This window comes from Chinchilla lanigera, unplaced genomic scaffold (genome assembly GCF_000276665.1).
Source record: "Chinchilla lanigera isolate Chin_1 unplaced genomic scaffold, ChiLan1.0 scaffold00050, whole genome shotgun sequence".
Lineage (NCBI taxonomy): Eukaryota > Metazoa > Chordata > Mammalia > Rodentia > Chinchillidae > Chinchilla > Chinchilla lanigera.
This window is the reverse complement of record NW_004955451.1, coordinates 4,140,273-4,153,937: the sequence shown is the minus strand read 5'-3', so window position 1 is coordinate 4,153,937 and position 13,665 is coordinate 4,140,273. Positions and strand designations below refer to the sequence as shown.

At 37.0% G+C, this 13,665-nt stretch overlaps 1 protein-coding gene across 6 annotated transcripts in view; it reads left to right on the top strand.

The window, feature by feature from the left end:
- Positions 1-13,665, top strand: part of Rad51c (RAD51 paralog C) — a 125,032-nt gene that overhangs the window by 24,289 nt on the left and 87,078 nt on the right. Inside the window, exons 8-11 of one of the 6 annotated variants that reach the window (XR_001235967.1) lie at positions 233-293; positions 3,049-3,169; positions 8,188-8,284; positions 9,631-9,842. Coding sequence is in view for 5 of the 6 variants with exons in the window: in XM_005393996.2 (XP_005394053.1) it covers positions 233-293; positions 3,049-3,150 (163 nt within the window). In the remaining variant the exon portion in view is untranslated. Of the gene's footprint in view, positions 1-232; positions 294-3,048; positions 3,170-8,187; positions 8,713-9,630; positions 9,843-13,665 lie in introns of those variants that run through there. The other 5 variants (XM_005393996.2, XM_013519222.1, XM_005393995.2 and 2 more) reach the window with 5 other exon arrangements.

Here is a 13,665-nt window from a genome sequence, read left to right as displayed (position 1 = left end):
CCCTTGAGCACCAGAGATCTTCCTACTTTAGCAGCCTCCTCAGTAGCTGGGATACAAGAATGCCCAGTGAGGGAAGTTTTTGCTTTTGCTTTTGTTTTTATGTCTTTCTCTCCTGTGTTTTTAAGAACAATAGAATAGAAGTATAGCAAAAAACTATAAATTTAAATTATGAAATCAGTCATTTGAACTAAAGTTATACTTTTGTGTATATTTATTCTTTTTCTCTAAACAGGTTAGCAACATTGTACAAATCACCAAGCCAGAGAGAGTGCACAGTAATGTTTGAAATCACAGTGAGTATTGTTTGTTTAGAGTGAAGTTTTGGTATTGCTGGGCAGTAATGATTTGAGGAAATTATTTACAAATTGTTTCTGTTAATTTCTGTAGGCCAAATGCATATTTGTGGACAACTTTTCATGCTTAGAATATCCCCAAAGTGGTAGTATACACAGAATACTGTAGTCACAATTGGACTGAAATTTATTCTCTTTTTCTTAATTTATGTTTGTAGTACATAATGATTACATTCATTGTGGGAGTGAGTACATGTACTGTATGTAACACATCTCAATTCTTTTTTATTTCCCCTTCTTCTCTACCCCCCCCAAAATTTTTTTGCCAGTATCAGATTATTTTACAGGTTGGTTACCAAGTTCATTATCAAACACAGATGAACAGTTTGACTAACAGGCCCAAAATACATCAAAACACATAAGATAATCATACTAAATCAGGGTACACTTTTTGAAATTTTTTTTTGACCAAAAACATTTTCTTAGTTTATTAATACATGTGTGCAGTACATAATACTCGTGTTCCTTGTGTGGAGTTGGAACATGTACAGGGAACATCTTAATTCCTTTTTTCTTCCCTGTCCCTCTTCTCCCTTCCCCTTTACCCTTCTCTCATCCCTTCCCTTTTTTTTTGTACATTTGTAGGACACGATGTTTACAAACCTTGTGCAGAGTTGGCACTTGCACAAAACACGTCCTAGTTCTTTTTTTTTTTTAACCCCTATCTCTTTCACCTCCTCTTGATCCCCTTCGCCTTTGAGAACAATTTTTCACTCCCGACTTCCTGTTGTCTTTTATTTTGCTCTTTATTTTTACTCTAGTTTTCTCATATAGAGAAACCATGTGATATTTAAGCTGATTTATTTCATTTAACATTATGGTCTCAGGGTGCTGAAATGTATGCTTAAGTAGAGGGAAAAGCTGGGGATGTTTTTGCATGCCTGTAATCCCAGCACTCAGAGGTTGAGGCAGGAGGAGCCTGAAAATTCAAGGCCAGCCTGGGCTATATAGTGAGTTCAAGGACAGCCGGAACTGAACTATAGCTAGCTTCTGTCTCCCTTCCACCTCCTCAAAAGGAAATATTTGGGGGTAGTATGTTCCACAGTATAGGTAAAATTTCAGCCTGTAAGGACCTTTTTTTTTTTTCTTTTTGGTGGCACTAGTAATGAAATCCAGGGTGTTGGCTACCTAGTCCTTTTTTTTTTTTTAAAGTTTTGAGACAAGCTGTCAATAATTTGCCCAGGTTGGCTTTGTTTGTTTTTTTCCACCCGAGACAAGGTCTTGCCACATAGTTTAGACTGGCCTTGCACTCACTATGTTAACCCAGGCTGGTATTGATCCTTCTGCTTGCGGGGATGACAGGTGTGCGCCACCATACCTGGCCCAGGTTGGCTTTGAACTAACAAGCCTCACACCTTAGCCTTCCTAAGATGCTGCGACTGTAGTTCTGTGCCACTGTGCCTGGTAGCTAAAGATTTTTAAAGTGAAAGTTGTTGGAGATTGTCAGACAGGAAAATACACCAGCATTAATTGGTCGGTGGCTGTTATATATTATAGATCTATCGTAGCTACCAAATATAGCAGACTTTAAAATGTTAATTTTCCTATGAATTTACATCATAGGATACTCCCCTTTTGACAGAAATATGCATATTTACCAACAGTGTTGTACCATGTATATCTAGGCATCTCACTTTTATAAAGACAAAAAGCAAAAATGAAAAGAGATTCTGCAACTGAATTAGCCACTTAAGATTCTGCACTGACTAGGTGCATTTGAAGTAGTTTACTGATAAAATTTTATAAGGGTATTTAATTGTAAAAAATTTATAATGTACTTGAGAATTAGTACAAATTACTTCCTTTCCCCTTTTCCAGCAGAGCTATCATAAAGTTTGTTAGGATTATTATTTTTTTTCTTTTTTTGAGATAGGGTTTCGCTATGCAGTTCAGGCTGGCCTTGAGCTCACTTTGTAGCCCAGACTGGTTTCAAACTCATGACGATCCTCCTGCCTCAGCCTCCTGAGTGCTGGGATTACAGGTGTGCACCACCATGCCCAGCTGTTAGGATTATTTTTAAGCAAACTTTTGTTTTTGTTCTTTTATTTGGGAGGGGAATGTTGCTGAGCCTCACTCCTGAGCTACACTTCCAGTCCTAGAGGACATTTTATAGTGTAGTGTTACTTTTCTGTGTATATGTATTAATATAAATAAAGATATACTTACTGTAAGAGCCAGGTATGGTGGTACATGCCTGTAATCCCAGCACTTTGGGAGGCTGAGGCAGAAGGACTGAAAGTTTGAGCCAACCCTGGGCAATTTAGCAAGACCCTCTCAAAGTTAAAGATTAAAATAGAACTAGGGATGTAGCTGAATGCAGAGGTCCTAGGTTCAGTCCCTGGTATTTAAAAAGAAATAAAAGTGCATATAAAATACTCCTCTACAAGTGTAACTTAGACTATACAGATGGCTTAGGTGCTTCATTTTGTCTGATAAACTGTCTTATGCACAAAGTAGCTTTCCTGTCAGCTACTGAAAAATATTTGGAAGAGCCAGGTATGGTGGCACATGCCTGAAATCTCAACTCTCTGGGAGGCTGAAGCAGGAAGATCAAAAGTTCCAGCCCAACAGGGCAATTTAGTGACTTAGCAAGACCCTGTCTCAAAATAAATAATAAAAAAAGAAAGAGAGAAAAAAGGAAGACAAATCTTTATTTTAAATGTTCTTAAAGCATATTTGTATCTTCATCTTGCAGCCTCAGGGATTTAGAGATGCTGTTGCTACTTCGTGTTCATTGCAAACGGAAGGTTCATTGAATTCTCGGAAACGATCACGAGATCCAGATGAAGAACAGTAACCCCGAAAGTAATCTCACAGTATGGAAGTATATTGGTGTTGTGAAATTCACTGTGTACAAGTGGTGTATAATCATTACTTTAAAATATAAAAGCACTGCGGCATGAACAAATCAGGATTATATGAAGTTAATGGGAAAAATAAGGAATGTGATCTTCTAAAAAAGGTTTTCTAAAGCAGTTTTGTAAAATTAGTATTTTGCTGTGTTTTCATTTTCAGTGACATTTAAGAGAGGTGATAGACATTACATATTCCAAATGTGGAGAGGTAATCTCATGTGGTCAGTCTGAATTTACTAGTCAGACTGGAAAAGTTCTTTGTCTGTTAGCCTAGATAATCCTAGGAATACATTTTTTTCTTTTTTTTTTTTTTTTGAGGTAAGGTCTCGCTATACAGTGCAAGCTAGCCTTGAACTCGCTTATGTAGCACAGGCTGGCTTCAAACTCACATTGATCTTCTTGCCTCAGCCTCCTGAGTGGTGAGATTACAGGCATGTACCACCACACCTGGCTTTTTTAATTCTCTTTAAATGTAGCTTTGGTAATTCTTTAAAACAACTTGTTTTTATTAAGACAGACCATGAGTCAACATATCACTGTATTTGGTTTTATGGGTGGGACTCAAATTTTAGATGACCAAACTGAAGTATGATGTAAGGTTTCATTTTAGAATTGTAGATGTCTTAACATTTTCCTTTGAATCTTTTTTGTTCGTTTCACATTTTTTATTAGTGCATATTAATGAGTTCCATTTTGGCAGATTGGTGCATGCACAGAATATACTTTGATCATTTTCACACACACCCCGCTATCATCCCCTGTGCCTGGCCACCATTCTAGTTTTAGTTTTTTTCCCCTTGGAGGGTCTATTGACTATATTTTGATTATATTCATCTTGCTGTTACTGCTGTTTACACATTCTTCCCCTCCCCTCTCCCCAAATTCCCTTTGTCTGGTCTCGTAAGAGTCTTCCTTCTGCTTTCTTATCATCTTTTTCAGATTCCACATATGTACTGGGGATCCTTTTTTTTTTTTCAGTGTTAGGATCACCCAAGCTGTCAAGTTGCCCAAAGTGGGCTTGAATTTGGGATGCTCCTCACTTAGGCTCCCAGAGTGATGGGATCGCAGGGATGAGCCCTCATGCTCAGCTTCAAAGATTATTCTTATTTAGCTGTGAAATGGATACAGATGTAAACTTTTCCCCCTAGCATTCTCTGTTCATTTTAACTCATGATGTGATATTACACCTATTACTCCCAGTTTATATAAGGTTGCCATCTCATGCTAGACTAGTAAATTGATTTAAAAGCCTTACTTCCTAGCAGGTCACTGATCGCATCTGGGTTTCATCTTGTAGACAGTATGGTAAATTCAAAAGATATATATTGCTTTTATTCCATGCCATTGCTGTGATCATTCTTTCTTTCTTTTTTTTTTTTTTTTTTTCCGGTACCAGGGATCAAACTCAGGACCTTGCACTTGGCAGGCAGGCACTTGTGCCGCTGAGCCTATATCCCTGGCCCTATGATCATTCTTTCTGATGCTTTATATACATCCCTAAGTATTGCTATAGTTTGGGAGTTAAGTGTCCCCAGAAGTCCATGTGGGTAAAGTCTTGCTCCTCAGGGAGGCATTATTGGGAAGTGGTGGAAATTTTGTAAGAGGTGAAGCCTAGTGGAAAAATGTTTAGGTCAGTGAGGGCGGATTCCAAAGGGGATCATGGGCCCCTAGTACTTTTCTGGCACATGTTCCTGCCATTGCCATCCGGTACCCCCAAACAGAGGCCCAGAAGCTGTGGGCCCCTCATCATGAACTAGAACCTCCAAAATTGTGAGCCAAAAGAATCCTTTTTCCCATTACAGGTTGATTATCTCAGGTATTTGTTCTAGTGATAGAAAATTGACTGACACAAATATATTTGCAATTACACAGAAAACGTTTCCAGTGATTTTTTTTGTCACTTCCATGTTTTACCATGCCTTGGCCAAGTTAGTACAACACAGGCCATTAATATAACCTATGTAAAAAATTATTCATAGTGGGAAAACAAATATTAGAAATTTAAAGTTTGCTCTGGTTTGAGAAACCCTTTCCTAGAGTCTATGGAAATTATGGAAAGTGTAAGTACAATGAAGTATAGAATTAAAAGCTATATAACCTAATTCATGGTTTTGTTTCATTTTTAGGATAGGAACTTCACATCTCAAATGCAGTTATTATAGATCTATATTGCTAGAGGAAATGTTAGAGATCATGCTACCAATATCTTTAACTGATCATAAATTTATACTTTTCCAAATGTTCATATAAGTATATATTTTTTCTTTTTGCTAATTCTTTTTTTGGTTTTACAAATATCTCTTGATGTGCTTGCTTCAACTGCACATATACCAAATATCTGTTGTTGAAGTGCTTTCAGAGTGTTATGACTTAAGGCTTTAATTTTGGAGGTACATAACTTAAACATACTTTTGTCTATAGTGCTTTTTTTGTTTGTTTGTTTTTGTTTTTTGTTTTTTTGAGACAAGGTCTCGCTAAGTAGTTCAGACTAGCCTTGAACTCACTGTGTAGTCCAGGCTGGCCTTGAACTTGCAGTAATCCTCCTGCCTCAGCCTCCCAAGTGCTGCAATTACAAGTGTGCTCCACCACAGTAGAGTGGTTTATTATTTATGAGAAACTTTTACATAATTTTATTTGGTCCTTCTAGCAACTCTGTAAGGTAGATGGGATAGGCTAGCCTGTCTGCTTTTCTTCCTTCCTTTCTTCTACTCATCTATCTAATGCCTAACACACATTTAACTATTGCTTGTTGAATGAATCAATATTTCAAATAAGATATTTAGGGTAAATTTTCTTTTCAAGTGGTCAGATAAATATACTGTTTCCACTTGGTCATGCATGGGATGGTATTTCAGAGCACTTTTTGAACTCTATAACATTCTTGGTTTTTATTTTTACATTTTTGTGCTAACTTCGGCAGCACATATACTAAAAAAATATTTTTACATTTTTACTGTGGTAGAATAGTTATAAGAAAAATTTGCCTGGCCGGGGAGATAGCTCAGTGGCACAGCACCTGCCTGGCAAACGCAAGGTCCTGTGTTCAATTCCTGGTACCAAAAATTTTGCCATTTAAACCATTTGTAAGTGTACAGAGTTAATGTTCATTATATTCACAACGTTATGCAACCATTACCACTTTTTTTTTGAGTTAGGGTCTCACTAGGTTGCCAGGTTGCTCAGACTGCCTCAGCCTCCCCAAGTGCTGGGATTATAGGCGTGTGCCACCAGGCCCTAATCTATTACCACTATTTCTAAAACTTTTCATCATCCCACATAGAAACTATACACATTAAGTAGTAACTCCCCATACTCTTTTGCCCACAGCCCCTAATAATTTCTCATCTACTTCCCATTTTTATGAATTTGCCTATTGTAATTCATATAAGTGGAAGCATACAATATCTTTTCTTTTGTGCCTAGATCATTTCACTTGGCATATTTCTAGTATATGTGCTGCCTAAGTCAGCATTCACTTGGTGTAATTCTAAAGTTCTTCTAGATTGTATCATATATAAAAAATTCATACCTTTTAAAGGTTAAATAATATTCCATTTTATGTTTATACTACATTTCTTTTATCCATTCATCTGTGGATAGACATTTGGGTTATTTCTAAAGTGTTACTTGTTTTTGTTTGTTTTTTGAGACAGTCTTAACTGTGTAGCCCAGGCTGGCCTCAAACTCATGATCCTCCTGCCTCAGTCTCTGGTAGGATTACAGATGTGATTGACCACACCCAGCTCCACCCCTCCTTTTCTCAGCACTGGGAATTGAACCCAGGAACTTATAGATAAGTGCTACAGAGCTAAGCTACATCCCAAGCCCTTTAGATTTTACTCTGAGGGCCGGGGATATAGCTCAGCGGCACAGTGCCTGCCTGGCAAGCACAAGGTCCTGAGTTTGATTCCTGGTACCAAAAAAAAAAAAAAAAAAGGAATATATTTTACTTTAAGACTGGGTCTCCCTCAGTTGCTCAGGCTAGCCTCACACTTGCAGCCCTTTTGCCTCAGCCTTCTGAGAAGCTGGGATTACAGACTTCTGCCACCATGCCCAGCTCTAAAGCTATTTCTCTTGTTAGTAATATTCTTACTAAAATGTTTACAATTTGTGATAAAATTAGAGGTTTTGTTTTGTTTTAGAGTAGGAAAGTTTATTGGGTAATAAGAGTGGGGACAAGGAATAGCTCCTGAGGGACAGGCAGGGTCCCAAATGGGTTGCCCTAAAATTAGAGTCTAATGTGGTAGAAAAATCTCAGGATTAGAAGGCCGGCATTCTAATTCCAGTTGAGACATTAACGAGCCACATCAGTTTTGGCACCTTTATTTTCTTGTGTCATGACCTTATTTTTAAAACAAGATCAGACTAAATGATTGCTTAAATCCATTGCTCCATGCTTGCCTCAAGTGTGCAAAGCCCTGGGCTCCATGCCCAGCACTATAAAATAAATTTTAAAAAAACCAGTTTGTTGGTCTAGGTTTTGAGTGTCTGCCTTTGTAGTCATTATTAAATATTTATTTAAAATGATCAGTACTAGAAATAGTGAAAAGAATGACATTTATACATTTTTATTTTCAAGATCAATAATGGTAGGGTTCCCATTCTGATACATTGCATTTCAGTTTTAAGACACAATTTTGAAATGTTCTGTTGCTTTAAAAAAAAACCATTGAGTTGCAGAAGAGAGGCTGGCTGTTCATAATATGTATTTTTAGTTAACATCGGTGCCTAAATTTACTGTTACTGTTAAAATTTACAGAACATTTTGCTCCCTCAGAACTGATTTTGGCATAAAACATGTTGACATGATTTCATGTATTTTTGACCGAAGTATATTCCTTTGCCTGTTTTCCATTTTAGTTTGCCATTAACATAGCCCTTTCTAAGTTTCTAAGTTTCAGCTAACTTTCATTATGTGTAGTAAGATGTGAGTTTTTAAATTAAAGACACTAATACTCTGGTTGTGATTTTATGTGTAGCTTATTTTATGAGGACATCAAAGTTGGGCTTACTCAGAAAGGCTTGAGAACTCGTGGAAATTATGTCCTACCTACTTTCAAAATACAAAACTACAAGGTAAAAGACAAAAGCCAAATGTAAGAAAACTTCCATTAAGAATTTATATAAATTGGGCTAGGGCTGTAGCTCTGTGGCAGAGCACACGCCTAGCACACATGAGGTCCTGGGTTCATTTCCCTTACAGTGCAAAAAATAAATAAATAAACAACAACAAAAACCTTTAAAAAAAAGAATTTATATAAATCAAGGTCCAAAGGGGAGGGGGAAGCATAATTATTATATAACAATTACTGCTGTGTTCTTTTTTTAAAAAAAAGTTAGCCAAGTATGGTTGTGTACACCTGTCATCCTTGCTCTTGGGGAGGCTGAGGCAGGAGGATAACAAGTTCCAGTCCAGCTGTGGCAACTTAGCAGCTGAGACCTGGACTCATAAAAAATGAAAAAGGGCTGGAGATGTAGCTCCATGCAAGGACCCTGGGTCTAAGCCCTGGTACCACCTCTCTAGGTGGTTTTTTTTTTTTTTTTTTTTTTTTTTTGCTTTTTAAAAATTAGTTTGCTAACATACATACATACATTTATTTATTTACTTATTTATTTTTGCAGTACTTGGGACTGAATTCAGGGCCTTTACACTGAGATATAGCTCCAGCCCCAATTTTGTGAGGCAGGGTCTCAATTAAGTCACTAAATTTCCCAGGCAGAATTCAAACTTGGAATCCTCCTGCCTCTGCCTCCCAGAGTACTAGTTATATGTGACTATGCCTGACTTAATTTTTTTTAATTACACCGTATTTGTACAGGATTTGTTTTTTTTTTTGTTTGTTTGTTTTTTTGTTTTTTTTCTCCGGTACCGGGAACTGAACTCACGACCTTGCACTTGCCAGGCAGGCGCTTTTGCCGCTGAGCTAAATCCCCAGCCCCTTGTACAGGATTTAAATTTAAAAAGCACTAGATTTTAAAAGCCAGTGAAAATTGTTTACCTCCTGTCCCTTAGTCATTCACTTCCTTTTAAGGAGGCAACAGTCATTACCAGTTTCCTGTAGGATCTTGTAGAGCTGTTCTGTGTATCTAAAATATAAATTATTTTTCATCCAACACCTTCTTAAATAATACACACACTGTGAAGCACCTTATTTTTGTGTCAATACATGTAGAACTTTTTGATTAAAAAATTGCTGTGTAGCATTCCACTGAATGTTCTGTTGCTTAATCACTTACTGATAGATATTTAGCCTTTAATGAAGATATAAAGAATTGATGTGAATATATGTGTTTAACAGTTTGATAGTTTTTGCTAAGTGGTCCCCGAGGAAGATTAGTAGCTTACACCTTATGTGGTGTTTTGAGAGTGGCTGTTTTTCAACGCTCCTGACCACATGTTACTTTTTTTTTTTTTTTTCCAGTTTGATACTTTCCTTAAGAATGACATCTCAGAGGCCAAATACAGCTCAGTGGTACAGTGCCTGCCTGGTAATCAGGAAGTCCTGAGTTTGATTCCTGGTATCCCCCCCCCAAAAAAGAATGACATCTCATAGTGTGATATTTTTTAAAACATATTTTTAGTTGTATTAGACTATCTCAACTGGATATCATTAAACATTTGAATTGTAATGAACTTTTATCTGATTGCTTGTGTATTAATTACCAACCTGTTGGTAATTAGATCTCCCAGTTAAAGCCAGATCAATGCAAATGTCTGCTCTCACTGGAATTCATAGTTCTCACTATAAATTCTTGTGTTGCTTGCCCTTGTGGTTTTTATATATTGGATTCTTATAGACTTGTTAGCACTAGTTAATATCCACCCCATGTAATTAAATTTGGAACACACATTTCTGAGGCTTCAAGTTCAAGTTGCTGAACTTTGTCATAAATCCATGAAGCTAAATGTTGTTACGATAGTTTAAAACAAATTCTTTGGCACTTCCCCCCTCAGGTGGGTTGTGTTATATCTTTTCTCTCGAGTCTAAAGGGGCCTATATATTGCTTTGACCATAAAGGGCCATAGAAGTAATAATAACTTAGGAAATGAAGTCATAAAAAACTATCACTGGACACTCGCTTTTTTTGTTTTGGTTTTTTGAGACAGGCTCTTGCTATGTAGTTCAGGCTGGTATTGAACTCATAGCCATCCTCCTGCCTCACCCTCCTGAGTGCTGGGATTACAGATGTGTGCCACCACGCTCTGCTGGAACACTCACTTTTGAAGCCCTAAACCCCCATGTAAGAAGTCTGCCCATCCTAAGGCCATCATGTAGAAGTTGTTAAGTGCAAGCATTTTAGTTGACAGTTCTAGCTGTCAACTGCTAGTTTAGCAATCAACTGATAGTTTAGCAGTACATTGAAATTAGTATCATGGTCAATATTCACACAATAGTCTTTTTCAACTCTTTTTGGCAATATAAATGAACAAAACATTGGATACCCATCCCAGTTGAATCCTTAGATATCCTATCCCTGACTGGTATCTAGGGCAACCCTTTGATGCCTGCAAGTGAGAACCACCTCTTTGAGCCCAGTCAATCTATAGAGCTATGAAAAGTAGTGAAATGTTTCTTGTTTTAGCCACTGAATTTGGGGGTCATTTGTTTTGCAGTAGTGGCTAACTAACTGGCACAGCCACTTGAGAGCCTCTCTGAGTGGGTTGCCAGATCTTACCAAGCTATATCTTCAGGTGCCTTCACACCTCAGACCTTATCTTGTGTCTTTTTGGCTTCTTCCGTATACCTTTATTCCATTCTTCTTTGTACTGTCTTTGGCTCCTGTTGCCCAACTGATTCCAGCCTTTAATCTCTCTTCTTCAACCCATCTTGCACTCATCTGAAAGAATATTTGCATGTTAAATTTTCTTAAAACATAGTTGTTATTATGTTTCTTTACACTTAGGTATTTTTTCCAACATTTGGAAAAAGTAATTACAATTTTATCTCTCTAGATCTAATCTTGAACATTGGCCTGTAGGCTTTATACCTGCATCATGAAATTAGCTGAGTATGGTGCCACATGTCTTTTAATCCCAGAACTGGGGAGGCTGAGGCAAGAGGATTTCAAATTCAAGGCCGGCTTGGGCTACATAGTGAGTTTGAGTTCAGCCTGAGCTACATAGCAAGAGTGTGTCTCAAAAAAAGAGTCATTAAATTATTAAGAATTTTATAAGACAATTTAAAGGATATTTAAAAGATAGTTTTATGCATGAAGGGACCATGTTTACTTTATGTACATATTTTGATTTTCTGCCTTTGTGCAAATAATTACATGTATTATTTTAAGTAGATAGAAGTTCATCAAGTCTTCATCCTGTTTTCAGAATTACTGAAAATCGTGTGCTGTATTGGTGCCAGATATGTCATTTATAGATCACTCTTTCATAATGCAGCAAACCACTGCATATGCCCAGATCATTTTCTTTCTGGAAAAGATGTCTTGTGTCAGCATGGTTACCATGTGTGGTAATTGATAATGTCTGTGCCACATGGCTTATTTCTACCCTTGTCCAACACAGCTATTCTACCACCTATGATTACCATATGTCACAGCACTCTAGGTTAATGGAATCATTTCCATCTTCCCTTTCCGTCACAAATGTCACTGTGGCTCAATTCCATCAGCTCAACTAATAATAAAAGTATTCAGTACTATCTAAGTATAGAAAAAACCTTTCTGAAGAGTTTTTATATTTAGTTGCCTATATCCTTATTTATTCATTTATTTAAAAAAATTTTTTGGCTTTTTGAGACAAGGTCTTGCTTTGTAATTCAGGCTGTCCTTGAACTCACCATGTAGCCCAGGCTGGCATTCAACTTGAGGTGATCCTCCTGCTTTAGCCTCCTGAGTGCTGGGATTACAGACATGTGCCACCATGCTTGGCTCCTTTTTTATTTTTTAAAAATGCAGCTTTTGTTGTTTGTTTGTTTTTTGAGACAGGATTTTACTAAATTGTCTAAGCTAATCTTGAACTTTTGATCCTCCTGTGTCAGCCTCCCAGAGTGCTGAGATCAAAGGTTTGTACCACCAGACTTAGCTATTTGGTTCTTCTTCATGAACGTTCCAAGTTAGAAATGGGCATGTGCTGACTAGAGCAGGGTATGATCGATATTATTCTGAATTTTTACATATATTTATCCTAAGCAAATATATATAAAGGTAATTAAAAATTAGATTATAATACAAGTAAACATTTTACCACCAGATGAGGTACTTCTGGTGATGACTAGTAGCAAAATGGTGACGTGGATTTTTTAGTAACATCAGTTCACTCTAGAAAAGTCATTATAGAAGGAACATGCCACATGTTAGCCATTTATAGCACCATCGTCAAATTACCATCAACCCCTGCCTTAATCCTTTTTTGTGAGAATGTCACAATAAGTTCAAAAATAATTTTCGTTGTTCAAAGAACTCTGCTAGGGAAAAGATTGTTATTAATGGTTAAAACATGAAGGAAAGAAAGATCAGAACCCATTTTAGAGACTTAATACTTTGCCTTTTAAAACGTAACATTTAGTGCAATGTGGACCTGTTATTACTTTTGAAGTGAATTTTAATTTTGACAGCTTTGGACTCTGGCTGCAATATGACCCTATTAGGTAGTAATAGGAAGGAATAAAAAATTATTATAGCAGTAATGTTTTTGGCAGCAAATGAGGATGATTTAAAACTATATTGTTGATCTGGGAAGCAGAAGAGGCAGTTACTATTTGCAAATATTTCTATGTGCTTAATTTATTCAGTTCTCAGGTAGTCTGTTGTTCCCTACTAGTCAGTTTGACAACACAGTCACATTAATATTTTTAAGCTATTTTTATGTTAGCCTTTAATTCAGTTTCTTTCTTTTTATATTTTTGATGGCATTAGGTATCAAACCCAGGGCCTTGCACATGCTAGGCCAAGTGTGTTATTACTGATTTATACCACTGGCCTCCTGATTTAGTTTTTAAAATAAAAAATTTTAAAGCACTTTTAAATTGGCCCTGGGAACTGAACTCAGGGCTTTTTTATTGAGCTACACCCACAGCTCCTTTTTTTTTTTTGTCTTTTTGAGACAGTGTTTTGCTATGCAGTTCAGGCTGGCCTTAAGCTCAGTTTGTAGCCCAGGCTGTTCTTGAACTTGAAATGATCCTCCTGCCTCAGCCTCCTGAGTGCTGGAATTATAGGAGTGCACCAACACGCCCGGCTTATATTATTTTATTTTGAGACAAGATCTTGCTAAATTTTCCAGACTGGGCACAAACTTGTGATCTCCCTGCCTTAGCCTCCCAAAGTGCTGGGATCACATGTGTGCACCATGCCTGACCAAAAAAAATTATTTTTACTTTATTTGTTTAAAAATACATATTTTTATATTTCAGCTTAACATTTTTTGTATTTCAGCTTAACATTTATAATTAGACATACCCCTAAACCTATGAGTAGACCTTGACTGGTAGGTCACAGGATAT